At 37.0% G+C, this 26,127-nt stretch overlaps 1 protein-coding gene and 1 long non-coding RNA gene across 4 annotated transcripts in view; one reads left to right on the forward strand and one right to left on the reverse strand.

Moving 5' to 3' along the window:
• Window positions 1-22,496, forward strand: part of trim36 (tripartite motif containing 36) — a 60,959-nt gene extending 38,463 nt beyond the window's left edge. For 2 of the 3 annotated variants that reach the window (XM_062972170.1, XM_008114024.3), the window contains exons 4-11: window positions 5,422-5,568; window positions 8,600-8,695; window positions 11,684-11,937; window positions 12,997-13,121; window positions 13,684-13,977; window positions 15,497-15,794; window positions 17,669-17,755; window positions 20,426-22,496. In XM_062972170.1, the coding sequence (XP_062828240.1) occupies window positions 5,422-5,568; window positions 8,600-8,695; window positions 11,684-11,937; window positions 12,997-13,121; window positions 13,684-13,977; window positions 15,497-15,794; window positions 17,669-17,755; window positions 20,426-20,792 (1,668 nt within the window). In that variant the 3' untranslated portion in view covers window positions 20,793-22,496. The remainder of the gene's footprint in view (window positions 1-5,421; window positions 5,569-8,599; window positions 8,696-11,683; window positions 11,938-12,996; window positions 13,122-13,683; window positions 13,978-15,496; window positions 15,795-17,668; window positions 17,756-20,425) is intronic. The other variant, XM_016994850.2, reaches the window with a different exon arrangement.
• LOC134296671 (uncharacterized) overlaps window positions 1,074-26,127 on the reverse strand; it is a 232,654-nt gene continuing 207,600 nt past the window's right edge. Inside the window, exons 2-3 of the long non-coding RNA XR_010003489.1 lie at window positions 16,508-19,662; window positions 1,074-4,234 (exon numbers count right to left, since the gene is read on the reverse strand). This is a non-coding gene — a long non-coding RNA (uncharacterized LOC134296671). The remainder of the gene's footprint in view (window positions 4,235-16,507; window positions 19,663-26,127) is intronic.

Consider the following 26,127-nt stretch of genomic DNA (forward strand, 5'->3'; position numbering starts at 1 on the left):
TTTGTTTCAGTTTTGTTGATTCCATCATTGTATTGTTGGGAGAGAAGCAAATCGGAATGATAGCTGCACTTGATTTTATATGATAAAGGTTAGGTGTTCTTGCTATGATCAGGTAGTGATCTGGCAGTACATACCAGTTTATGGCTAGTAACCGATAAGACAGGGTTTCTCTGATCGTGTTGTAATGTTTCAAGCATACCTTACAGCAGGCATGTAGCCGGGGGGGGGGGGGGGCTTGAGGGGCTTCAGCCCCCCCCTCTCGAAATTCTCAGGTTGGTCCGCGAGAAGGCCTTACATTTAGTATTTAAACTGTTTATTCATATCATGATCTGATCACCATGCTCAATATATCCCATATGCATGGGGGTATTGGGATAACAATACAAAAGGTTTGCTAGGGCAAATCCTCTCTCAGACTCAGCCCCCCCCCCCCCCCCGAACCAAAATCCCAGCCGCTCCCGAACCAAAATCCTGGCTACGGGCCTGCCTCACAGTATAGCTGCTCAGCATCAGGTTCAAGCAGGTAGGATTTCTTGTCAACCCATAATATCAACACAAAACCCCATTTATTATTTAAATAAACAGTTTAATACAGTAGAGTCTCACTTATCCAAGCCTCGCTTATCCAAGCTTCTGGATTATCCAAGCCATTTTTGTAGTCAATGTTTTAAATATATCGTGATATTTTGGTGCTAAATTCGTAAATGCAGTAATTACAACATAACATTACTGCACATTGAACTACATTTTCTGTCAAATTTGTTGTATAACATGATGTTTTGGTGCTTAATTTGTAAAATCATAACCTAATTTGATGTTTAATAGGCTTTTCCTTCATCCCTCCTTATTATCCAAGATATTCACTTATCCAAGCTTCTGCCGGCCCGTTTAGCTTGGATAAGTGAGACTCTACTGTACCTTGGACATTCCACAGATATATAAACCCCACTTGCCTAGTTTCCAACAAACCTCAAAACTTCTGAGGATGCTTCCATAGATGCAGGTGAAACGTTAGGAAATAATGCTTCTGGAACATGTCCATATAGCCCGGAAAACTCACAGCAACCCAGTGATTCCGGCCATGAAAGCCTTCAACAACAGTTTAATATTTCCATTCATTCTACCTGTATCAGCCTCTAAAGGAAAATTCAGAATCCTTATAGTTGCTACTTGTCTAATATTTTAATTTGGCCACTGAAGTCTCCATTGACTATAAGCTACACACTTGTGAAATATAAATGTCTTTATCAGAGACCTAATGCAATGTCAAACTTGCCTCTTAGTAATCATATCTGAGAATATTTATTTCTGAGATTTTATCTAATGATGCCAGAAATTAACATTTGCTGTATAGAGTTTTATCAGCCTTTACAGTTTCATAAAGCAAATTAAGTTATTTGCTTTCAACTTTATTGAGCCTGTATTCCAGATTTTAATTTCCCAGCTGGGTAGTAACTTCCTCCCAATTTCCAGTTTATAAATCACCCATAACTGCATATATTTACAATGTTGATACTGAAGCAGAGCAGTATTTATCTACTTCAAACCTATGTATAAATATTGGATCCACAGAACTATGAATGACACTGTTTAAATTGGTCTGGGAAATAAGTGGCCTTTCTGATGTCCTTGGACTCAAATTCCCATTACCTCCAGTCCCAATATGCGAGTTGTGGTGCAACAGCCTATTGAATTTACCAGGTTTGGTATTAATGCAGTATGTTTTTTTCTATTTCCTGAACAGTAGCTTTTCTAAGAGTTGTGGAACTCTTCATGAAAAATGTGGGACAGGCTAGAGACTGACAAGCAGGGGAAGGGGAAGAAGGTATGTGGAAATGGGCACATCCATGCACGTGATTTCCATTCAGCACACCTTCTGTTCATGGAAGCAGGTTTTTCAATAGTAACAGTATGGCAATTTTATCAGTTATTTCTTTACTGGTAACACCCAAGATGGAATAAGCTTTTCTTACAGCAGCCATATGCTGGGTTGATATTTGCTCTGTGGTGACCATTATAGTTTCAAGATCACTGTTTTGGTTATTTGCTACCAGCTCCAGTCTTACTAGTATATATGATAAGGTGACCGTTTTATTGTCCCCAAATATGTGCCTTTACATTTGCTTGGACTAAAACTTGATGTTTCAGTACCACAGTTTGGAGAGATTTTTTTTTAGCTCTTCAGAATTCATTCTAACCATTGTAAATAATTGGGTTCCATCAGCAAACTCTATTCACACTTAACTCAGTCTTATTAAGAAATTAAAAGCATTATATCTTTTCATTGTTTGCAGTTCTCTGCTACCTGTTCATTAACCAGTGCCACGTTTATCAGAAAACTTTTTTCTCTGTAATATCATGGCCAAGAAGGTGATCACATGAAGCCAGTTTCCAATAATGTGTGCCATTTTAAATGGAAATTTATGGTTCTATAAAGAGAGAAACAGATGGAACCCTATAATTGCTTGTAATCCTATTTAAATGAGTGAATCTTAAAATGTTAAATTGCAGGCTGACATGGGGTTATACTCAAATCTAGTTATATTACATCTCATATTTGCATTGGTGCTATTAAATCTAGAAAAGTACTATACAAGTTTAATCAAGTGACATAAAAATATTAACGGGTTAAACAAGTAACTTGAGTGAAACAACTTGCTTCCATCTGCTGTCCTTTAACCTACATTTCCCCAAGAAGGAATAACTTTTTTTCATCCCCTTCTGCAGAGCCAGATGGCTTGTTTTTAAAACAATTTTGTGTGGGTTAATAGTTTCATTGTTTACCAGTACTCCTTTGCTGTGTCTTAACCAATAAATATTTGATGGCAATTACTATAGTATAGTTTTTAGAGGTACTGCTTCATGGCTCTGGATTTTTCTAGAAAGCCTAAAAGTGGAGAGGTGGGTTTTGCTGGCTACATTGTTCATCAGTTTATGGAATCTTGCAGTTGATTATTTTCTCTCCTATACTGTTTAAACCTGACACAGAGCCTCTGGAAAAGGAAGTTCAGAGATGCTGAATGAATTGTTATTAATATGCTGCTAATATGCACAGCTCTGTTATTTCCATCACATTACAGGCAAGCTGTTGATGTTCTGAATTAGTGCCTGGCAATGATAATAGACTGGATGTAAGCCAATAAAATAAGATTTATCTAGCCAAGACGTAAATGGTCTTGTGTTTTGGTCAGGAGCGGGATTGATCATGGAATTGGATTTAGCTTCTCTGAGAGAGAGAGCAATACTTCAATTAAAAAAAAACACAGCTCTACAGTTTGGGCATTCTTGGACTTTGCTTTCCAACTAGGTTATCTAAAATGTGGCTATCACTCGTTATCCTTTTGTTAATATTAGATAATTAACCATCGGTGTTGATTCTTGCAAGGTCTTATTTAGCCATGATATATCATACAGTTTCTTCCATATTAAATTATTGCAAGGAATTCACCTTACTTACTTAGATGATCCCTTGTTGTCCAAGTATGATGGCCCTCCAAGTGTAGTGTCTTGGCAGTGGATATGTAGGTGGTTGTGGAAACCTATTCTTGACACGCATGTTCTTCCCACAGTGAGGACATTGGTTTCTAGGTGGAAGGCAGTCCTGGTCAGGGTTGGCTTGACACACCTTCCTCTTGGTATGTTTATCCCTTTTGCCCTCCATTTGTGCCTCTTCAAATATTGCAGCACTGCTGGTCACAGCTGACCTCTGGTTAGAGCGCTTAAGGGCCAGGGCTTCCCAGTTCTCTATGTCTATGCCACAGTTTTTAAGGTTAGCTTTAAGCCCATATTTAAATCTTTTTTCCTTTCCATCAACATTCCATTTTCCATTCTTGAGTTGGGAGTATTGTAACTGCTTTGGGAGATGGTCATCAGGCGTTCGGACAATGTGGCCAGTCCAGTGGAGCTGATGCTATAGGAGCATTTCTTCAGTGCTGGTGGTTTTTGCTTCTTCCAGGACGCTGACATTTGTCCATCTGTCTTCCCAAGAGATTTGCAGGACTTTTTGTAGGCAATGCTGATAGAAGTTCACAATAGATCTTTGAATAAAGGATATCTCATTTACTCCAGAGTTCAGGCCAATAACACCTGGATAACTACATGATTATACCATTATACAATTTACCCATTAATAATATTGATTACCTATTGTAGTGAGTTGCTTATTTTTCATTGGCTCTCTAACGGCCGCCAATACATGTAAGTCTGGGATTTAAATAAACAGTGCAGCCAATTCCTGCATAGAAAAAGATGACATGGCAGGTGGTTACTGCAGTTTGTTCTTGTATTATATAAACATCCACATAATCAGTGTGAAACTGGGGAAATTAAGATGTTTTTAGAAGTTTAGGTTTCAAAGAATAGGTCAATGCCATTAATGAATAACATACAAGATATAAAGTTAGAGGGACCAATTTAATAACTAGATAGCTGTACTTTCGAAATAGACATATTGGACTCCAGCAAGCTATTCATGGAAAACTGTTTCCATTTCCTGTATTCATTACATAAGCAATGATTAAGAAAGAAATCCATGATACTTATGTAGTTTATAACAGCATTCCATTCCCTGGTGCCCATCAGTTTTGAGCTTCAACCCTCATTGACTGCAATGTGCACAACCACTGATCAGGAATCTGGGAAAATGCACTCTTCATTTGCACTCTTATGATAAAACATATCTGCGAGATGTAATCAAGAACAGGTCAAACTGTATAAATATTTGGGAGTAACTTTTTCAGTGTCTTGGTTCCTGGAGAGTTCAAGTGTCTTATGTCATAGTGAATGCACAACAGAAATATAATTCACATCTCAATGTTTATGTTTTTGTCCTTGTGAGGCAGAGAAAGTAGAAATAGTTATGTTTTATTGCATTGTTATTTCTACTGTTACCTTCAATGTCATTTTATTAATCTAGTTTTTCGAACTTTACCAAGGAGTTCTGAAATGATTACCTTGCAGCTGACCAATTTACTGAGATTACAGCCAATGTAGCTAGTTTTTGTGTGTCATCAATAATATGTTACCACCATATGTTGTCTTTTTATCACTGTAACACAAATACTTTAGGATTAACAATATTTTAATTTTATATATAATACTGTATTCTTATGCATTGTATTGTGTTCTATTTTATTCCTTTTTTCTCCTTGTCATTGACTGAAATAAATGAATATCTATATCTTTATATATATTTATAACCATCTATTTTTTCCAAAAATTGTTAAGAAGAAACTGAGTTATAATTGTTATTTGAGCTTTTTATCAAGAGCTAAATATATTTGGAAGTATTGAACTTAAGTTGAATTTCCTTTACATTGTTCACGTAATCCAAAATAGGAGTGTATACATGCAGACAATATAATGTATTTTGTGTTCAAAAATTATTAAAGTACATTTTATGTTCTGATATTTCTTTGTCAGATTCTGATGTGTCCAGAACATGAAATGGAGAGAGTAAACATGTATTGTGAACTATGCAAAAGGCCTGTTTGTCATCTTTGCAAACTGGGTGGCACACATGCAAACCACAGAGTAACTAGCATGAGCAGTGCCTACAAAATACTCAAGGTAGGTAGAAATGCTTCACTTTCTATTTTCAGAAATAAAGAAACTTTATATTAATTTCCAGTGTATGTAACACATACACATTTGATTCAATGCTGCATACAAAATGATTGTTGCAGCTGCAAATATACAATCTCTTAAATTCTGTATAAGTTTTAGTCTTGAGAGTTCGTACTTTGTAGTAATTCGGGTCAAAAATAGTGTCATTAAAGAAATGGCATTAAAGAAAATGGCTAAGCAGTCTGCCTTCATATCATACCATATCAGAGATGGCATCAAGCATTGACCTGTAGTACAAAGTACAGTGTTCCCTCACTACTTCGTGGTTCACTTTTCGCGGATTCGGTTTCGCGGTTTTTCAATAACCTCTAAAAGACTATTATAAATCATTAAAAAATTACAATTTACAGCCTAAGGGAGGGAGGAAGGAGAAGCCAAAGGGAGAGAAAAGGAGCCCAAGTGGCAACGGAAGGAGAAGGAGGTGATTTATCAACACACGATTGGTTGATAAAGACTTAAAATAGTGTATAACTACTAAAATAATGTATAAATATTAAAATATAGTGTCCCTACTTTCCGGATTTTCACTTATTACGGGTGTTTCTGGAACCTAATCCCAATGATAAGTGAGGGAACACTGTATTGCTTCTGGCTGGTGATTAGAAAGAGGAGAGAAACTACAATTTAAATGTTCTAGAGACTTATATATAGAGATATACACAGCCATATAAAACCCTTATTATCTGCTTTGAAGTGGATTATATTAGTCTACATTGCCATATAATCCAGTTCAAAGCATACAGTCTGGATTTTATATGGTAGTGTAGATGAGGCCTTAGTGGACATTGTTGATAGCATAGGTTGATGGGGTTAAAAAGAGCAGTGGGCCTTTTTTGGGACAGGCCATGATTTCTGTTTTCCATGTACACAGTGTTGAAAAAGTCATGGTGATTTTGTGTGATTACTTTAAATAGAAGTTGCTTTCAGCTTTATGCAGCAACGTGGTCTACATTATTTTTACTGTTGAGCAGTTTTAATTAGATGGTGTTAAATTTACCTCATAAAACATAAGGCATATAAAATTCTTAATGTTCTTGAAGTGTAGAAATGTAAATTTAATTAATGTTGTTGACTACCATAGTCAGGCCATACCAGCTGTTCAAATAGACTTGGTGAAACAAATACCATCTTAAATTATTACTTTGGCATAGGCACATTGGAGATATATTTTACCTTCCTGTCTATAAAATAGTGTTAAACTTGTTTTGGTTATATTGAGTGTAGTTCCATTTTTCAAGCCTGTCTTATGTTTCATGGCAGTTTTATGTAATATATGTATATTTCTCTTATTCTATAGAAGAAATACAAATTTATTTTATAATCTAAACTCTTGAATTTTAGTTAATACTGTTTCACTTTGAAAATAATTTTGCTAAATAAAGAGGCAACATGGTGTAGTTGTCTGAGTGTTGAACTACGACAGCAACAGACCAGCATTTCATTCCTTACTTGACCATAAAAACCCACTGAGTGACCCTCAGAGAAAGACAGTGGCAATAAACATTTCCTAGAATAACTGATGACAACCTGGTGTTAGGATCAGCATAAGTTGGAAATGAGTTTAAGGCACAACCACCACTAAGAAGTTTAGTAATGATTATAGATATTTCTGTAAAATGAAGAGGCACTTGCTTTTAGGAGAAAAAAGTTTGTCTTCCTTCAGTTTTAGAAATCCTTCTCTGGTTGGTGTATGTGTAAGTCATGCCTAACTCCATCTACTCCTCCCCTGTGTTAGCTATGCTTTTTTGCCGTGCAATGTATTACAGCTGGTGGCAGTTAAATGCAGTAGGTACAAAACTCTTGTTGGGCTGCAATTGTGCCACATCTGGAAACAATAACTCTTCCCCCCCCCCCCTGTAATTGACTTGAATTATCTTTTTTTTGAGCTTGGATCAAAATGTGCTTTTTGTGGGGCTGCCTTTGAAAAGTGCTCAGAAACTTCAGTTGGTCCAAAGAGCAGCAAGCAGACTGAAAACTGGAGCTGGTTACATGGAGCCTACAAATTCTCTATTGCAACAATTCCACTGACTATCAACATTTCCAGGCACTATTCAAAGTTATGGTTTTGACCTACAAAGCCCCCTATATGGCTCTGGTCTAGGTTATCTGAATGACCATATCTCTTTCTATGAACCTGTCAGACATCTGCGATCAACTGGGGAGGGCCTTCTTTTGGTCCCACCACCGGCTCAAATACTTTTGGTGGGAACACAGGAGAGGGTCGTCCTGTGTTTACTCCTAGACTCCCCCCAAGAGAGACCATAGTTGCCCCATCTCTGCTTGCCTTCCTCAAGGCCTGTGGCAGCAGTCTTTGGGAAAGGATAAGGCGCATGCTGCTGGGGAGATTGTGGCTGGGATTCTGGGAGGGGATTGTGAGTTTTAAATGTAATTTTAATTCTATTTACTATATTTTAACTGTATTTTAACTTATTTCCATGACACAAATACTCAATTGTTTTTAAATTTTTGTATTCACTTTGTTTAAACTATGACTAAATGTTGCTGCTGTTAGCCACCTTGAGTCCCTATAGAGAGAAAGGCAGGATATAAATAATGTAAATAAAAAATAAATATAAATAAAATATTTTACTGCTGATTAAATTTTTAATGGAAACCTGCCTTTTATAATAATAATAATAATAACAACAGCAACAACAACAACTTTATTTTTGTATGCCGCCTCCATCTCCCCCAACGGGGACTCAGAGCAACGCACATGGAGACCAGGCCCAATCAATACATTTAACATCATAGTCATCAATTTTCTTTGTTCTGTACATGTACAAGCTCCTGCTCAATTATTTTTCATCTTCCGTGGCTACACTTTATCAGCATTTTGTGGCATTTGAAGATTTTCTAAACAATATTTGCAAGCCTGTTGTGCAGTTCTCTCATACATGGCTTTTGTATTCCAGTTCATAATGCACAAATATAGTCAAAGCATTCTTCTGACTAGTATTGATGTTTTTAATAGGAAAAACTTTCAAAGGACATAGACTACCTCATTAGCAAGGAGAGCCAGGTGAAAAGCCAGATTACGGAACTTGGTCTTTTAATGAAAGAAGCAGAGGTAAGAATCACTCATTGAATTGGGCCAAGCTGGGTTTTTTTATGAGACTCTTAATTTCTGTATGACTGGATGCTATTAATTTCTGTACGATTGGGTCTTGATCTCTCTTCTAAGGACAAAAACCTTCTGTGTAGGTCAACCATACAAATCTCCATTTAAATGAAATTGTTCTTAATAACAGTTCCCAGACTATTATATAGCTGCTGGAGTTTTGTACTAGGATTAGTGATAGCCACATTTACCCTATATTTAATGTATACTCATGTGTAAGTTAAAATTTTAAAATAGAAATCGGTCCAAACAACCTAGCCTGAATTATCTATGGGTCAGTGTGAAGTCTGTACTTTAACTCCTATCACAAAAATAACAATCTCCTTCTCTGAATAGAGCAGTGGTTCTCAACTTGTGGGTCCCCAGGTGTTTTGGCCTACAACTCCCAGAAATCCCAGCCACAAGGTACAGGTTGAGAACCACTAGAATAGAGTGATGAAAGGCAAGAGCTTAGTTTGTTCTGGCAAAATCTAAACGAAGCATAATCCCCCCCCCCCCCAATCTTTCTGCTGTGGTCTTTTGAATGCATGTGTGGAGAAATGGCAGCAATGGTCAGGGGTGGCTGATCCTCTGAACTGACATTGGTGCTTTCCCCTTTCCATTAAATGACCCTCAATTTGCCCACATGACATATCAGAACCCATAATTTTGGTCTAAGTACCTGCCCGGACTTATGCATGAGGTTGCCTTATATATGGGTATATACTGGTAGGTAAATCACCACTTAGCTGCGAAGTTCAATGCGTGTATTACTTCTAACCATAGCTTGCCTCACAGGTTACTATGATAATAGAAAGAGGGGAAATTATTGACTTGATATAAATGGAAATATGATTGACTGAAATGTTACTTATTCCAGTCTGTAACTTCAAATATCTTTTTATGTCATCATAAAAACTTTGAGTTTGAAGAGTCTACAAGTCCAACTCCCTGCCATGCAAGAATCAAAGCACTCTTGGTAAATGGCTGTCCAGTCGCTGTTTAAAAACTTCCAGAGAAGAAGATTCCACCACACCCTAAAGCAGCATATTCCATTGTTGAACAACTCTTATAATCAGGGAATTCTTCTTAATGTTTAGGTGGAATCCCTTTTCCTTTAGTTTGAATCCATTGCCCTGTGTCCTACTCTCCAGAGCAGCAGAAAACAAACTTGCTCTCCAGTAAAACATTTTTCCATATATTTAAACATGGCTATCATGTCCCAATTTTTCTTCTCTACACTAAACATAGCCATCTCCTTAAGTTACACGGTTTCCAGACTTTTTTTCCTTTTCTTTCCACTTAGGGAAATAAAATTATTCACCAGAATTGCCGGTAAATGTGCTTCTGAGGGAGAGCTAGGTACTATGAAAAATGAAGCACACAGGAAAACTAGTCTGCCAGGGGAAATTAAATTTCAATGAGATTACAGTGGCTGATAGGCAGCATGGTTGTGCATCACTGCTGTCATTGAAGTAAAATCACACGAACAGAATTGTATTACTTCTGTGTGCACTTATATAAATACGTAAAGCCAAACCAGGTAAATTGCTAGAATCCGTGATGAGATCTTATGTCTTTTAAAATATTTTTAGAAACATTTTTCAGGATGGTATTAAATTGGAGATATTGTGTATATTTCAGGGTGATTTGGTTTAACAATTTCTTCCATGAAATCTTCGTAAAAGATATCCTGTCCTGGTCTTTACTTGCCATGTTAGGTACAACTTATAAATTTAGTTCGAATTCAGTTATGATACAGCAAGTGTTATTTTGGCTAGAACTAATCAGTCTGATGTACTAGATACAAGTATTTGAAAATCTATATCCCCTTCAACAAATAACTATCCGCAAGATACTTAGTTTTCAGTTGCTGAGTTGGGTTTAATAATTTGACTCTTTTTTAGTGGTATGCAATGCATAAAGATTTGTTAGATTGGCACTGTACATAACATTTGCTTTTTTCTAAAGAACCAGATTTATGAACTATAAAGCAAAGTAACTCGATTTTTAACACTGTGCATTAGAAATATAGTGTTTGAAATAGTTTCAGATATCACAGAGATACTTCAGATCAGTCACACTTTCACCTAAAAGTTGAAAGAAATCTTCATAGATTTTGAGATTTTTGAATTTTTAAAAATAGTTTCTTATTCAGGTGAGAATATTTGTTGTCATTCATATCATCATGCAGAGCAGTGATGAATTTGATTAGACTAGAAATTGTTTACCTAACTTCTTTGTTATTACTAATGTGTATTTTGCACCAAAATCTTTTTTTAAAGACTGTAAAACTTGTTGTTCTTTTAAGAAACAATAAATTTATAATTATGCATTATAATACATCATCAAATATTTTAAATGTTTCCTGAAGTTGGTAGGTAAATATGTACATTGACCTAAATACCTCTTTTTGTTGCAACTCATCAGTGTAGTTGTATAACTGTCTCCCAAAGCAGTTAGTTTATTCTTATCTCAAGAACGGAAAACAGAATGTTGGTGGCCAGCAAACAAGATTTAAAGATGAACTTAAAGCTAACTTTGAAAAATGTGGAAGAAACACACAGAACTGGGAAGCCCTGGCCCTTGAGCGTTCTAACTGGAGGTCAGCTGTTACCAACAATGCTATGGATTTTGAGGAGACATGAAAACAGGGTGAAAGGAAAAAACGTGCCAAGAGGAATTTGTCAAGCAAACCCCTGTCGTGACCACTTTCCATCTGCAAATATATGTCCTCATTGTGAAAGACCATGCAGATCCAGAATAGTTCTCCACAGTCACTGATGGACTCACCACCAAGATTCTACCTTTGAAAGGCAATTATACTCAGCCACGAGTGATTGTCTATAGTAGAATAATAGTAGCCGTACCTCTAGTTTTCCTAGTAACTGATGAAAACTGTTCTCATTGGTTTTCAATATTAATGTAAATCGTGTATGTTAATTGTTTTTTTAATAGTGCAATGGTGAAAGAGCCAAGGAAGAAGCTTCTAACAACTTTGACAAGTTGTTTGATGTTTTAGAAGAGAGGAGAGCAACTGCACTCAGGGCTATTGAAGCTTCCAAAAACATGAGACTGGAGAAATTGCAATCACAAATAGAAGAGTATCAGGGACTTCTAGAAAATAATGGTCTGGTAGGATATGCTCAGGAAGTTCTCAAAGAAACAGACCAATCTTGTTTTGTTCAAACAGCGAAGCAACTTCATGAGAGGTATGCCATTTAATTTCTAAAAATCTTTAAATAATATATTTTAGAGTATAATTTGTTCTGGAGGTCCCGGTGGTGCAGCATGTTAAATCGCTGAGCTGCTGAACTTGCTGACCGAAAGGTTGGCGGTTTGAAGCTGGGGAGGGGTGAGCTCCCGCTGTTAGCCCCAGCTTCTGCCAACCTAGCAGTTTGAAAACATGCAAATGTGAATAGATCAATATGTACCATTCTGGTGAGAAGGTAACGGCACTCCATGCAGTCATGCCAGCCACATAACCTTGGAGGTGTCTACAGACAACGCCGGCTCTTTAGCTTAGAAATGGAGACGAGCACCCACCCACAGAACCGGATACGACTAGACTTAATGTCAGGGGAAAACCTTTACCTTTTATGGTTTATTTTAGACTTTGGGCTGGATATAAAAATACTATTCCCAATTCTTTGTATGTGCATCTGTGTCTTCTTATTGCCCTCTTGTGATAAAATGCACTCATATCCCACACCAAGCGCTAATATCTCACAGTTTAATCATTTGGAGGAGTCCCAGCATTAATACGGAGTGCTGTAAGTGCAAGAGCAAAAATTGGTACCTTCCTTTTATATCAGCAAAATAATTTCTATGCAGGGATTGTAGCCCTTGGATCTAAGTCCAGATTGTAGTCATAGGACTTCCATACAGTTCCCATTCATTTTAATTGGTTTACCTAGGAAAACATCCCAGTGGTTTGTGGTCCCACCCTCTTTAATTCTACTTATGTAAATTATACCGTAGAACTTTACGAGTTAATTAATACATACTCAGCTGCTAGATTCCATTTCATGGTAACATAGGAATGTGAATGTGAAATAATACTTTTTCAAATGATTAATTTACTGATTTAAGACACTAGTAGCTAGTAATTATAAAACAAAATAATAATTATAAATTATAAAAAATGTGTTTTTAGTGTGATAGAATTTTCATTAATAGAAGCTTTCCTTTTTCTCTTGCTTACAAGAACCTAAAAGCTAATTTGTCATAGAAAATGTACATGTTGCTATTAAATCTTTGTATGCTTTCAGAATTCAAAAAGCTACTGAATCATTGAGGAGTTTCAGACCTGCGGCCCAAGCTTCTTTTGAAGACTTTGTTGTTGATATAGCAAAACAGCAGGAGGCTCTTGGAGACCTGTCTTTTCATTCAAGTGGTAAGTTTAATGGAAGGACCATGTAATCGCTCTCCACTCCATCTTTCTGTTTTCAGCTTTCTTTAGAAGTTGGTGTTGTGCTATGTAACTATGCTATCTTCATGAAAATTTCTAATTACATGTTGAAAAAATGGAGGAAAAAGCAGATCCTATATATTTGGGAAACAGATCTTGGGTGTTAATGTATTTATTAACGTATATTCTGCCCAAGATGTGGACTCTGGGCCAAGTGTTATGATCAAATTAAATTTCAATACCTGCAAGATATGTGTATGCACACGGAAGCATGTGCTGAAGTTCTTTTTTCTTTCAGTATTGGTGTATTAAGCATGTTCAGTTTGATAATGAATCAAGGAAAGGTATTAGTAGAAGGAGCCGGGGAAAGATGGATGTAAGAGCAGAACTATTGTTGAGTAAGAATGATAGCCCAGATTTTGTAAATTGCAAAAGGATATCTGTTCTACTAATGAAGTGCTGCCCCCTACCTTAAGACTTATTTATTTAATGGAGTGAAATTAAACTGATTTTAAAATCTAAGTTATTTCTTGTATGTTTGATTCAGGTGTTGATATACCAGAAATCAATGAAGAACAGACCAAAATGTATAACAAAGCTTTGATCAGTTGGGATCAGCCACAAAAAATAAGTTCAGCTGATACGTACATCCTTGAATACCGTAAACTTAATAGAGAAGAAACTCCTCCAGTGTGGCAAGAGAGGGAAGTCTTCAGCAAGAGTGAAATAGTCTCTGACCTTGACACAAACAGCAGTTATGCCTTCAGAGTAAGAGGATACAAAGGATCTATTTGTAGCCCATGGAGCCGAGAAGTCATCTTGCACACACCACCAGCTCCAGGTATTTTAGCAGTTTCTCAGTGGTCAGCTAAAGCAAAGCTTAAACTGTGGGTTCCATAACTGAATCGGAATGTGTGTGCGACAGGTGCATACTTTTTCTTTTACACAGAAGACCTAGAAGCAGCTGAGCAAAGCATTGGGGAACCAGCATGCCACCCAGCCAGACCTTCCATCACTCTCTCTCTTCCCTTCCTCTTTCCTCTCTCCCTTCTTCCTTTTTCTATCTGTAATTCAGAACATATGCCAATTCCCGAGAGAGGAAGACAGAGTAGGAGGCATGGAGACAACTTCTTTTATCTCGGGTGCAAAGTCATCATGGGCTCTTTTTCTCCTCCTCCTGTTTTTCCTTTCTGCTTTCTCCCCCCTTCTTCTCTTTCTTTTCACCTTCCCCTCCTCCTGAGACAAAAGTACCTTCCATATAGGCTTCCTTTTCAGAGGGAAAAGGGCATCTGCAAAATCAGCTTGCCTTTTTAGCAAGCCTTGCAAATGCTGATCTTGCTTAATTGATCTTTTTAGTTTCAGAAATACTTCCCTTCAAATTTTGATTCTGAAAAACTGAGTTCAGAAACCATAATAAGATGAATTTTTTAAAAAAATGTCAGTCACCTGCCATTAAGAGTTTAAGACTTTACCTGTAACCTGTGCAGTGAGGGATAGGTAAATGCCACCTGTTTGTTTTTGTGGGAAACAAATCGGAGAGGAAAGGATATGGATTGCACACACATATGTAAACATGATGGGAACAAGAGGGAGGTTGACGTGGGTCCATTTTAGGTTGGTGGCCCACTCTGCTTTTGAGTTGGAGGTACAGATCTCATTGTGGTCCCCCAATTCAGGGGGAAAAGGAGAGCTTTATGTCCTCCAGCCAATATTTAATTTTTTTATTTTAAAATATACATCTATTCAATTAGTATGCAAATTGACTTTAATCTTTAATAAATGGTAAAATTATATGTATACCAAAGGATTGTTTTACAGTAAGTTTCTTTGTGATTTATTATCAGTAAATGTTTGATTTGTATACCTATTCTATATACCTATATATCCAGGGTCGCATAAAAAATGTGAAAAGAGGTCATTAATGGATAAAGTTTAAGAAGCACTGAGCTAGAAGAGGTTGAGATCTTAGCATATGTACCTGCGCATGTATGTATGTTAAAAGTGTACTCATGAGCAACTGATAATAAACTTGGAATATGTTAGTTCAGTTCCTGCCATCACTGCCATTTTTCCACTCATATTTGAAAAGGCCAGAAGTGGTGCCACAGTAGACTGAGTATGAAGATTGGTGCCTTTTAAAAAGCTCTCCTGGGACAGACTAAGCTTTTGGCTTTTGCCATTCTATTCAGAGAATGGGAAGGTTCCTTTTTTGATAAGAGTTAAGGTGTAATATTCACATTGGTCCATGGATAAGTTGAGCTTTGAGAGTTTTGTGATTATAATTTCTAGCCTTATACATAAATATATGTATTATGACTGATTAGAAATTCTGGAACTAAAGTCCAATATTTATTTTTCAGTTTTTAGTTTTCTTTTCGATGACAAGTGTGGTTATAATGCTGAACATCTCATACTGAATATGAGGAGAAATGCTGTGGAAAACAAGGCTGGATTTCCTCTGCTTCTGGGAGCTGACCGTATCCAGGCAGGCTGCTATACAACCTTAGACTACATCATTGGAGACACTGGTATTGTGAAAGGGAAGCATTTCTGGGCTTTCCATGTGGAGCCATATTCTTATCTTGTGAAAGCAGGAGTTGCATCTGATGTTAAGATCCAAGAATGGTTCCATAATTCTCGAGATTTAACTAGCCCAAGGTAGGTAATCTTTTCTTGGTTGTGCAATGTCTCATTTAGATGCTGTTTTCCAATAAGATAAAATGTTCTTCTTCCAAATAACGCCTAGTTTATTCCAGTTATATAATAATTGGTTATTGTGATGGATGATTGTTTCTAGCTGTCCACTTGCATGCAGTCAATTCTTCTGCTTGCTCAAGGAAACTTTGGATCTTTATGTGTCAGTCATTATCTGTCCCTATCTTTTCTCCAGCTAAGAGTTCTAAAAACACTCAGCAATAGCATTGGGGCTGAAGTGGGACTTCCATTTAAAGTTAAAAGTAAAATAAAACAAACCCATGTGCACACTGACACAATTGTGTGTTAATTTCACAAAATTGTTAGGGTACTTAAGTTAGAAACCTTATATGGTCGACAGACACACACAAACCCCCAAGTTGTTGTAAGTGTAAAAACCAGATCATTTCTCTGCTTGGAAAGAAAAATCCTGAAATACTTAAATTATTTCCTAGAAAACAGAAAATTAATGTTATAATCCCCTAGAAAATCCCTAGAAAATCTGCAGTCTATGTTTGAAATCTGAAGTATGAAGTCTATGCCAGACAGTAGAAACTGCTCCAAAACAAGTCACATCAGCTGTGGAAATAATTTCATTGTGTTAGCGTTTATTGTGCCTTCACATCAATAGGCTTTATCTAGAATAAGACAGGAATTTCATTTATGATTTTGCCTACCTTACGCTGCAATGATTTTCTAAGGTGTTTGACCTTCATAAAAGTGTCTTGATTTGTTTCTTAAAAGTAGATAATTTTAGAAGAGAGTTTTACTGCAGAAAATAATGTTAAATGGGAAGTTGGTCATTGATTCAGAAAACAGACCTCACAAATGAGAGCATGCAACAAAGCATTGCCATTTGTTCTCCCATCTTACCAAGTTATACTCACGTTTACGGTTCTTACCATCCAGTTGTGCCATTTTGTGGTCCCATAACTTAATGCTGTTGGGAGCTCAGGTAGAACATGTCCCTTCCCATCTTCCCAGTTTTTCATACTTACAGAACAATTCAGATTTCTCCCAAAAATGATGTTCTGTCCTATTTCCCTGTGATCCTGTCTGGGATCCATTTCCATTGGAATTCATACCCTTTTTTAATCAGAGAGACTTTTAAAAAAAATGAGTACATTGAAACAGTAATCTACTTTGGGTTAGTCTGATTTTTCTGAGTCTTTTGTAATAATTTTCCCTTCTGAGTATTGGTCACTCTGAGGTACAGCTACATAATTTATATGAAAAAAGTGATCTAAGTAGGCACTGGTAATGCGGTATCCTTAAACTATTTAATTTAAAGAGTGAGAAATTCTCCCAGAAGGAAATTCTCCCAGGTAGCTGCTTACTTTATGATTGTAAATTTATGATTGTACAAAAAGCATATTGATGGAGAAGTTCATCTGCAGGAATTGCAAGTCACTGTATTACCTCAGTTTTCCCAGTTATCACTAAACATATGCTATAGATGACACTGCAGTCATATATTACATTGATAAAGACTTTTTTTTTAAAAAGTAGATCCAAAGTTGGTAGTTCATTTATGGTTACTTTCCTAATTCAATACCAATTTTTTTAATCGGAAGCATTTGGAGGAGCTAGTTAACTGACAATCTCCCACTGGATGACTGTTTCCATACTGTGGCTGCCATAGGCATATTCTGAGTCCCCTGCAGAGTGAGAAGAGTGGGATATAAATTAAGTAAATAATTCATAAATAATAAATACATTCTGATACATATTTGTAGTGGTAGCTACCTGAGCTTGCTTCAAAGCAATTAGTTATTTTGTTCATAATCCTTGTTCTCTAATAATAATAATACTGACAAGTGCCATTTTTTTCCCTTAAGATTTCAGTTACGTGACAGGGGGAGGAAAAACTGTCATCATGAAGAGAAGGGCCAGAAGGAGGTGGAGGGGGGAAGAATGGAGAAAAGGTGGACAATTTTTAAACGTTAATATAGTTTGGTACTTCTTAGTTTTTTACTCTAATGAAGTAGTCACTGGAGACATACGTTTCCTGTTAGATCCTCCCATAGTCTTTGACTTAGTATAAGTAGTGATAAGACCTCTCAGCTGTGTAGCTGTGTTCCATTAAGCCTTCCTATTTGCATTTTCTTTAACAAAGTAAATTGACGATCCTGGTACAAATTTTACAAAAAAATATTCATATGAACCTTAATACAACGAGCTTACATTCATCATACAGAATACACTATGATAAACCGTAGCTAAGCATGAGTTGGCCAAAGTAAGGGTTTTGAAAGTCAGCCATGCAGTATTTTGTTCATTTTCATAATCCCAGGTGATTTCTCTTAAAACTATGTGCTAGGACCAGAGCATGATAACAACATCACACAAAATGCTAACCAGTTACTTTGCATTAAGTGCACACACAGAACAGAAGCCACAGGAAATGCTTGTCTCATGCATATTCCCTCTATCATTACCTCCTCCCGTATAAAGGTGGAATAGCCAGAATTCAGTTTTGTTGTAGTAGATATCTAACCTGTTATTCATAAATAGTGGGTTAAAAGAAAATAAATCAATTATTAAACCAACCAATGCAGTTGCTTATCTGGTTGGCTCAATAAAACTGATATCACAGTCTCGTTCTTGGTGTCTTGGTTTTTAGGCCTATTCCTAGGGTTATTTGGGCTGCTGATTTAGAAAATTGCATTTGATAGACGGCATCAGCTTTATTTTATCAGATATGGTTATCATGGTTTTCTATGGATGAGCTGATAGATGCCATATGATCTGTATCTCAAAAACTAAAGCTGATAGGGGAAAAAACTGATGCAATTTTTGAATCAGCAGGTGTAACTCACAAACAGCCAACATTCATAGAATCACAGAGTTGAAAGAGAGCTTATGGGCCATCCAGTCCAACCTCCTGCCAAGAAGAAGGAAAACTGCATTCAAAGCACCCCTGACAGATGGCAATTCAGCTTCTGTTTAAAAGTCTCCAAAGAAGGAGCCTCCACCACACCCTGGGGCAGCGAGTTCCATTGCTGAACAGCTCTCACAATTAAAAAGTTCTTCCTAATGTTCAGGTGGAATCTCCTTTCCTGTAATTTGAAGCCATTGTTCTGCATCCTGTTCTCTAGGGCAGGAGAAAACAAGCTTGCTCCCTCCTCCCTATGACTTCCCCTCATATATTCATGGCCATCATGTCTCCTCTCAGCCTTCTCTTCTGTAAGCTAAACATGCCTAGATCTTTAAGCTGCTCCTCATAGTGCTTGTTCTCCAGACCCTTGATCGTTTTAGTCGCCCTTCTCTGGGCACATTCCAGCTTGTCGCCATCTCAAATTGCAGTGCCCAGAATTGGATAGGCTTCATATGGGTTGTTTCCATTTGTTTGCATAGCCCAGAATCCAAAATGCAGCATTACATGAAAACATTCCTATATCTTCTATAGTTACCTCAGGAATCTCTCGCTTTCAGTATTAAATGGTAAAGTTGGGTCTAAGTGTTTCTTCAACCCTATTTTCCTTTTTAAGTGAAAACTGGCAAGGAAAGATTTAACTCCCCCTCACCCCCCCTTTCCTATCATTTTGCTGCTGGTGGTGATCCTACAGTTTTCAAAGTTATCCCTGAAAGCGCTTTTCCTTCAATTTTCTTAGCTGTTTGTTTTCCTCAACTTTATTCTCAGAAAATGAAAGTAAGTCTGGTTCGATATAAACATTTCAAGTAGGTATTGATTTTCTCTTTTTCTATCTCTCTGTCCTTTCTCTTATGCACACCACTTACAAATATACTCACCCACCAGGTCTTCTCTCTTTCCTCCATGCGACCCATATAGACACTGCCTCAGCAAAGTGAACTGGGTGACATTAGTCTCCTGAAACAAGGATTTGAGTATGGTCATAAAAGAAAATCAATGTCACAGAATCTATTATATTTGTGTGTAACTATGCATATTTTATGTTAATCTTTACCCAAATATTCACTTTGAATGCAGCAATCCTTTTCCTTCTCTCTCAAGATCCAAATATTATACTATAACTATCATTGAAATAATGGTGTACGATTTATCTGTATCCAGGAATTATGGAAATAATGAAAAATGTTACAAAGTTCAATTATGGTAGCATATGTAGAATGCAATATTATATAAAGAAAGCATCTAAAGAAAGAAGCAGTTTTTATAAGCCATGCCAGAGATCCACCTTAGAGATCATTGATGATGCCATAGATCGTTAGGCTTCATCTGTAGTTAATATTGCCATCAAAATATTTATAGAAGAGCAGTAATTTTATGGTTAAGGAAAGAGAATCATTAGAATTATTTTGTTCATTCTCCTACTATCAAGTGGTTAATGAGAACAAACCTCTTTCCTCTACCAACATTAATTAAACCAGCCTAAATCTCCCCAGTTTTTATGCTGTGATGGGTACTTTTTCCTTTGACTGCTGTCCACTGTGGAATAGATGCTTCTCTCTGTGTGTGTGTCTCCTGTACTCTGCAGTTACATGCCAGAAGATCTGGATTTATATAAGGTTTTAAAGTTTGGGGCTTTATTTTCCAAATGTTAATGTGTTTTACTATACTGGAAATACTAAAAATGTGACAGTACTTCTAATACATATACATTTTCTTGTAGATATGAACAAGATAGTGGTCATGACAGTGGGAGCGAAGACATCTTTGTTGAATCCTTGCAGCCTTTTACCCTGGTAACCTTAGGTATGAAGAAGTTTTTTATTCCAAAGGCCTCTCCTGCTCCAGTTACGCCTAAAGATGCTGTGAATAGAATTCTTCCCATGCCGTCAAGCATTGGCATCTGCCTTGACTGCGACAAAGGCAAAGTTGGATTCTACGACGCAGACAGGATGAAGTGTCTCTACGAGCGTCAGGTGGATTGTTCTGGTACAATGTACCCAGCTTTTGCATTGATGGGAAGTGCAGGAATTCATCTGGAAGAAACTATTGCAGCAAAATACTTGCAGTACCAAGATGAAGACATGTAATGCCCAAGACACCATCTTTTGCATTACGTCTTAATTACACCGTATCTCCTAAGTGCTTCTGCCGCACCCTTGCTTCTGAGTCATTCTGTTCTTGTTTGTTTTCTAAATTGCAGAGAGAAACATTCATCTCTTTCAACTTTACTGCCCTGAACATTCTTCCTGAAGCCACTCAGTTGGCATAGAATGATCCTAGGTGCTTTGGCTCAGTAGTCTCACTGCCCTTCATAGACTGGAAACCTGCCTAATTTTAATAAGTCCTTATATAATCATCACTAGCATTCACACTCAATTTTTTTAAAAGGAGGTAGGCTTCTAATAATAATATTTTCCTTTTGGCTATGCATTTGAGTATGCTCACTTTTAAAGGAGCTTATTTTGACTACATTGAGTAGTCATTTGTCTTAGGAAGTATCTTAGCATGGCAACAAAGTAGACTGTAAATCCATGCTGAGGTAGCAAACTGGCAAATAGGAAGGCGAGTCATAATGACTGTATCTAAGACAGATTTAGTACTACTTTTCAAACTGCTATAGCCGTATCAGTGATTAATAGCAAGGTTCCCGTATGTGTCAGTGCTGGAGGTAGCCTATATACGGTATTTTAAATATATTTAAATAAGTGCAATTTCTCTTGAAATGTCAGATCTTGGTGTTGAAAATTCTGCATAAATAACAAAGTCTTCTGAGAGAATAAATGCAGTCACAAATAATATTTATGGTTTTTTTTTAAAGAAACACTTTGGTTTGTGCATTTTATATCTTTGTAAAATAAAGGTTTGTAGTGTGTTTAGAATAAATGAACTGTTCCTTGCATTTGAGACACTTTTGCCTTAAGGTGTCATCTTTGGTCCAGGTCTGTTAACTAGAATACAATCTATACAAATTGTTCAAAGTTCCATATAGTCTGCTTAATGTGTGAAACATGTTGCTCTGAAAAAAACATTTGTGAAATACTGTACTTCTGATTAGAATTTTCTTTGGTGTAAAATGTATTTAATATATTTTCCTACATACTCTTTAAAAAATTGAACATGCAGGAGTTTCCCAAGATTTGGCAATTGTTTGTCCTTCTGGATCACTAAGAATAGTTCAAAGTTATAATTTTAAGCTATGTTTATTTATTCATTGTAATTATGCCATAATTTATTTATTGTGATTATATTCCGTTTTAAAAATCTTTAATCATAATTTATCAACATGTGGATTTGGGTGTTTCTGCTTCCTTTATACACCCTACTGTTTGAATTAAGACTGGGATTAGTGCTAGGAATTAGTGAAATGCTTGGGAACTACTCTAGGAAAGTGATTATTGCTGTTCAGTTTAGGGACCAGAGAAAAATCCATCCGTCTGCCAATATTGAGGTTCTTACTTTTCACCAAAAGGGAAAATTTCTAAACTGTCAAGAAGGGATGTGTGGATTCTTTTTAAAAGAGAAGACACAAATTTTCTACCCGAGAGAGGGAGCACTTTACATGCAAACTGAGCTGAAACATGTGTGGATCATTCACAATATAGCTGCTACAACTAACTAACCTGTTAGTAATCACTGTGATCTGCAAGGCTCTATACAAGTGAACATCATGTAGACAGTTTTCTGAAAATATTATTTGAAGCTTTAATGAAAACCATAAGGCCTTGTTTGAAAATATTGTGAATGAAAATGTAACTTTTTCATTTTTTTCTAATAAAATATGACAAATATAATTGCTTGCTCTTATTGCATTCTCCAATTTCTTTTAAAGTTTTTAATGGATCCAACAGACTTCTGGATTGTAGATTTAAAAGTGCTGATTCCACTTTGGGCTTTGGAATTTAACATATCAATCTATTGGTTTTATACATTCAAATGAATTCAGCTGTAAATTTGTAGCTTTCCCCACATGTTTTTGGCAAAAAAAAAAAAAAAAAAAAGGAATTGCCAATTGACATGCATGAATTAGGTCATCTCAAATTGGAAGCATTCAACAGTACTGTTTTTTCTCATTTGATTATATGAAGGCAAGATGTAGAAAATTTTATCTATGCAATATACTTGTGTTGCACTTCCAGAACTCATCTGAGTCTTGTTCTTTGTTAGAACTTATCTCTTTGTTACATTTTAATACAGTTAATACAGACAGCAGTGGTACAATTCCGAGAAGGAAAGCAGATTTTACTGAAGAATTTGCTTGCTCAAAGTCGCATCAACTTTCTAGAATATGTGAATTGAAACAGTTGATATCTGAAAGCTGCTTAAAAGTCTTTTGTGAATTAGGTGACTGAGAAGCTAATTTTTCATCTTTTAGAAATCTTAGAAATATCCAAATTTCCAAGGAGTATTTGTATAGATGTTTCAGAAAGAAGTGTATGTAAGTATCTTCTCCAAATTGGAATGTGTTTCTGAATTTCTGTGGTCCCAGGGAATCAGTTGGAAGGGCCCCTAGACCGTCTAAACCAGTGGTTCTCAACCTTTGGGTCCCCAGATGTTTTTGCCTTCAACTCTCAGAAATCCTAACAGCTGCTAAACTGGCTGGGATTTCTGGGAGTTGTAGGCCAAAACGCCTAGGGACCCACAGGTTGAGAACCACTGGTCTAAACCAAATCCTGTTGATGCAGATGTTACAGCACAGCTGATAGAAGCTACCCTTCTGCTTCAAAATTGTCAATCAGGAAGATCACATTTCCCCAAGGTATCTGTTCTATCACACAACTTGTACTATGAGAACATTCTTCCCAATATTTATTCAAATTCCATAATTTCAGCATATTGTTTGAAATCTCTGATTTAAATGGGACTTGGTCTCCACTATTTACGTTCTCCTGCACTTGTTCTAGTTTGTCTTATTCCTAAATTCCAGGCCCAGGCCCTGAACTGGACATCATTCAGAAATGAGAGGATATCTGGTCAAAGCAGAATGTTATCTGGAAATTACTGTTGTGGAATCTAAGGTGCATTCACTCGTTTAGTCACTAGATTACACTGCTGACTTAGTACAACAGCTGCAATATCTGTTATTTCAATAGTCTTTGCTAGTTTGTATATATCTAGTACTTCCAATGGCAAAGATATAATACTTTTTAAATATTCTGTTTTGTTAGCAAGTGTTACCATTCTCTCACTCTCTTGAGCTCTAAAAGAATGTAAAAGACCCTATTATCCATAGGACATATGCTCCAAGCCAGAATGTGATTACATAATATTGCAAATAAAATCAAATGCCATTAAATTATCTCAGTTCCAGTCCTAGATAGGAGCTCCTGGTGGCACAGCGGATTAAACCACTGAGCTGCTGAACTTGCTGATCAAAATGTTGGCAGTTCGAATCCAGGGTTAGAAATGGAGATGAGCACCAACCCACAGAGTCGGGCACGACTAGACTTAATGTCAAGGGAAAACTTTTACCTACCAGTCCTAGAGATTCCTAGAGTGGTATCCTCTCTCAGAATTTGCTAGGCCTCCAGTGGTAACTCAGTGGTAATTTTTAGGGATGCATGCCACAGAATCACCTGGAAGTTTTAGAAAAATGCCTAGAGGACCATTTTCCCCCACGAGTGTGTAAGGAAAACTGTGGATATGGGTTTGATGATTATGGGAGTCTTACAGAACACAATAAATGTAATGTATTTCCAGTGTTACTGAGCTGAATCATGATTCATAAGGAGAACAGGTACGGTAGTAATCCATTTGAAAATAAATATAATAGGCTGAATAATCTGTGATGTATGACTAAAACAGATGGCCAAAAGCCATAAGTATACTATTAAGTGTTTTTTCCACAAATAATCCTTATAAGTAAAATTGCTTAAGGATTTCTGAACAAATGCATAAGTATTTGATTTCTGATATATCTGTTGGTCAGTTATTGGATTGAATTCTTGTGCCTACAGTATTTGCACTTCATTGTACACATACTGATTTCTGGATTAAACAATGGTGACACAACACACTCCACACAGACATCCTGCTTGTCTTATAGCTACTGCTGCACTTGGCTTTGTTTACTTATTTCAACTAATATGATGATGGTGATGGTGATGATTTTATTTGACCAGTCATATGACCATTTTAAAGTACAACACAAATAAATACATGGCAGAAAGGAGGGGAGGACAAGTAATATAATATTAAGGCATTCTTTTGCATGTGTAAAACACTGCATCATAATTATACTCCAATGCTGAAACATATTTGTGTGGAGTTTAGGCAGTGAAACTCCATAGCTTTTTGAGATCATGATTCTGCCAAACTCACCCGGGAAACCTGTAGCCTGCTACCTGTAGATGAACAAATAGTAGTGGCATATGTGTTGTCGAAGGCTTTCATGGCCAGGATCACAGGGTTGTTGTATATCTTTCGGGCGGTGTGGCCATGTTCCAGAAGTATTCTCTCCTGACGTTTCGCCCACATCTATGGCAGGCATCCTCAGAGGTGTGAGCCATGCCTCACACATCTGAGGATGCCTGCCATAGATGTGGGCGAAACGTCAGGAGAGAATACTTCTGGAACATGGCCACACAGCCCGAAAGACATACAACAACCCAGTAGTGGCATAGTTCCTCATGATTGCCAAGCCTGGTGGGGGCTGATAGCAATAGAGCCCAGGAATGCCTGGAGAAACTCTGATCCACAAGCCATTCATTAAGATAAACATGAAGATACTCTTTTACGTCTGGGGTGGGGAATGTTTGGTTCTCCAGAGAGATTACAACCTGCCAGTCCTTGCCCAGCTAGATATGTTGAGGGATGATGGGAGTTGATGCAAATAAAATCTGTAAGGCCAAGCATTTTCTGTTTTAGAGAATATGAGTTGACACAGGGATGTTGACAGCAAGATCTTCAAGCACTTCTTCCCAAACCCACACGTTGATTCTCTGAAACTGCACAAGAATTACAGTATCTCTTGTATTTCTGACTAACTCAAAGTCACCACAACTGATCTTGAGCTGCTCCACTGCTCTTCAAGCAGCAGCAGATGTTTTGCTCAGCAAGCTTTTTCAGCTCACAAATATCTGCAGTCATTAATCATGCTGCCTGGTGCTATCTTTGGGCAGGTTGACATGTGCTTAACTCAACAAAGCAATACATACACACACACCTTCCTTTATTTGAGCTGGATTAAGGTTTCTGTGGGAATAACTAAGCACAAACTTGCCAGAGTCCATTAGATCAAGTTAGTACTGAAGATTTCAGTATGGCTCTCTCTTTGTAATCTCTGTATTGCATCAGACTGGTCCTTAGAGAAGACAAGGGCCAGCTGTGAGATAACAACCATTCAGATTTCTGTCTGCTGTAACAAACACTAAATTGGTTTTATTGCTGCCACAGTGAGGACACTCTATTATTGCTATTACCGTA

This window comes from Anolis carolinensis, chromosome 2 (assembly GCF_035594765.1).
Source record: "Anolis carolinensis isolate JA03-04 chromosome 2, rAnoCar3.1.pri, whole genome shotgun sequence".
Classification (NCBI taxonomy): Eukaryota; Metazoa; Chordata; class Lepidosauria; order Squamata; family Dactyloidae; genus Anolis; species Anolis carolinensis.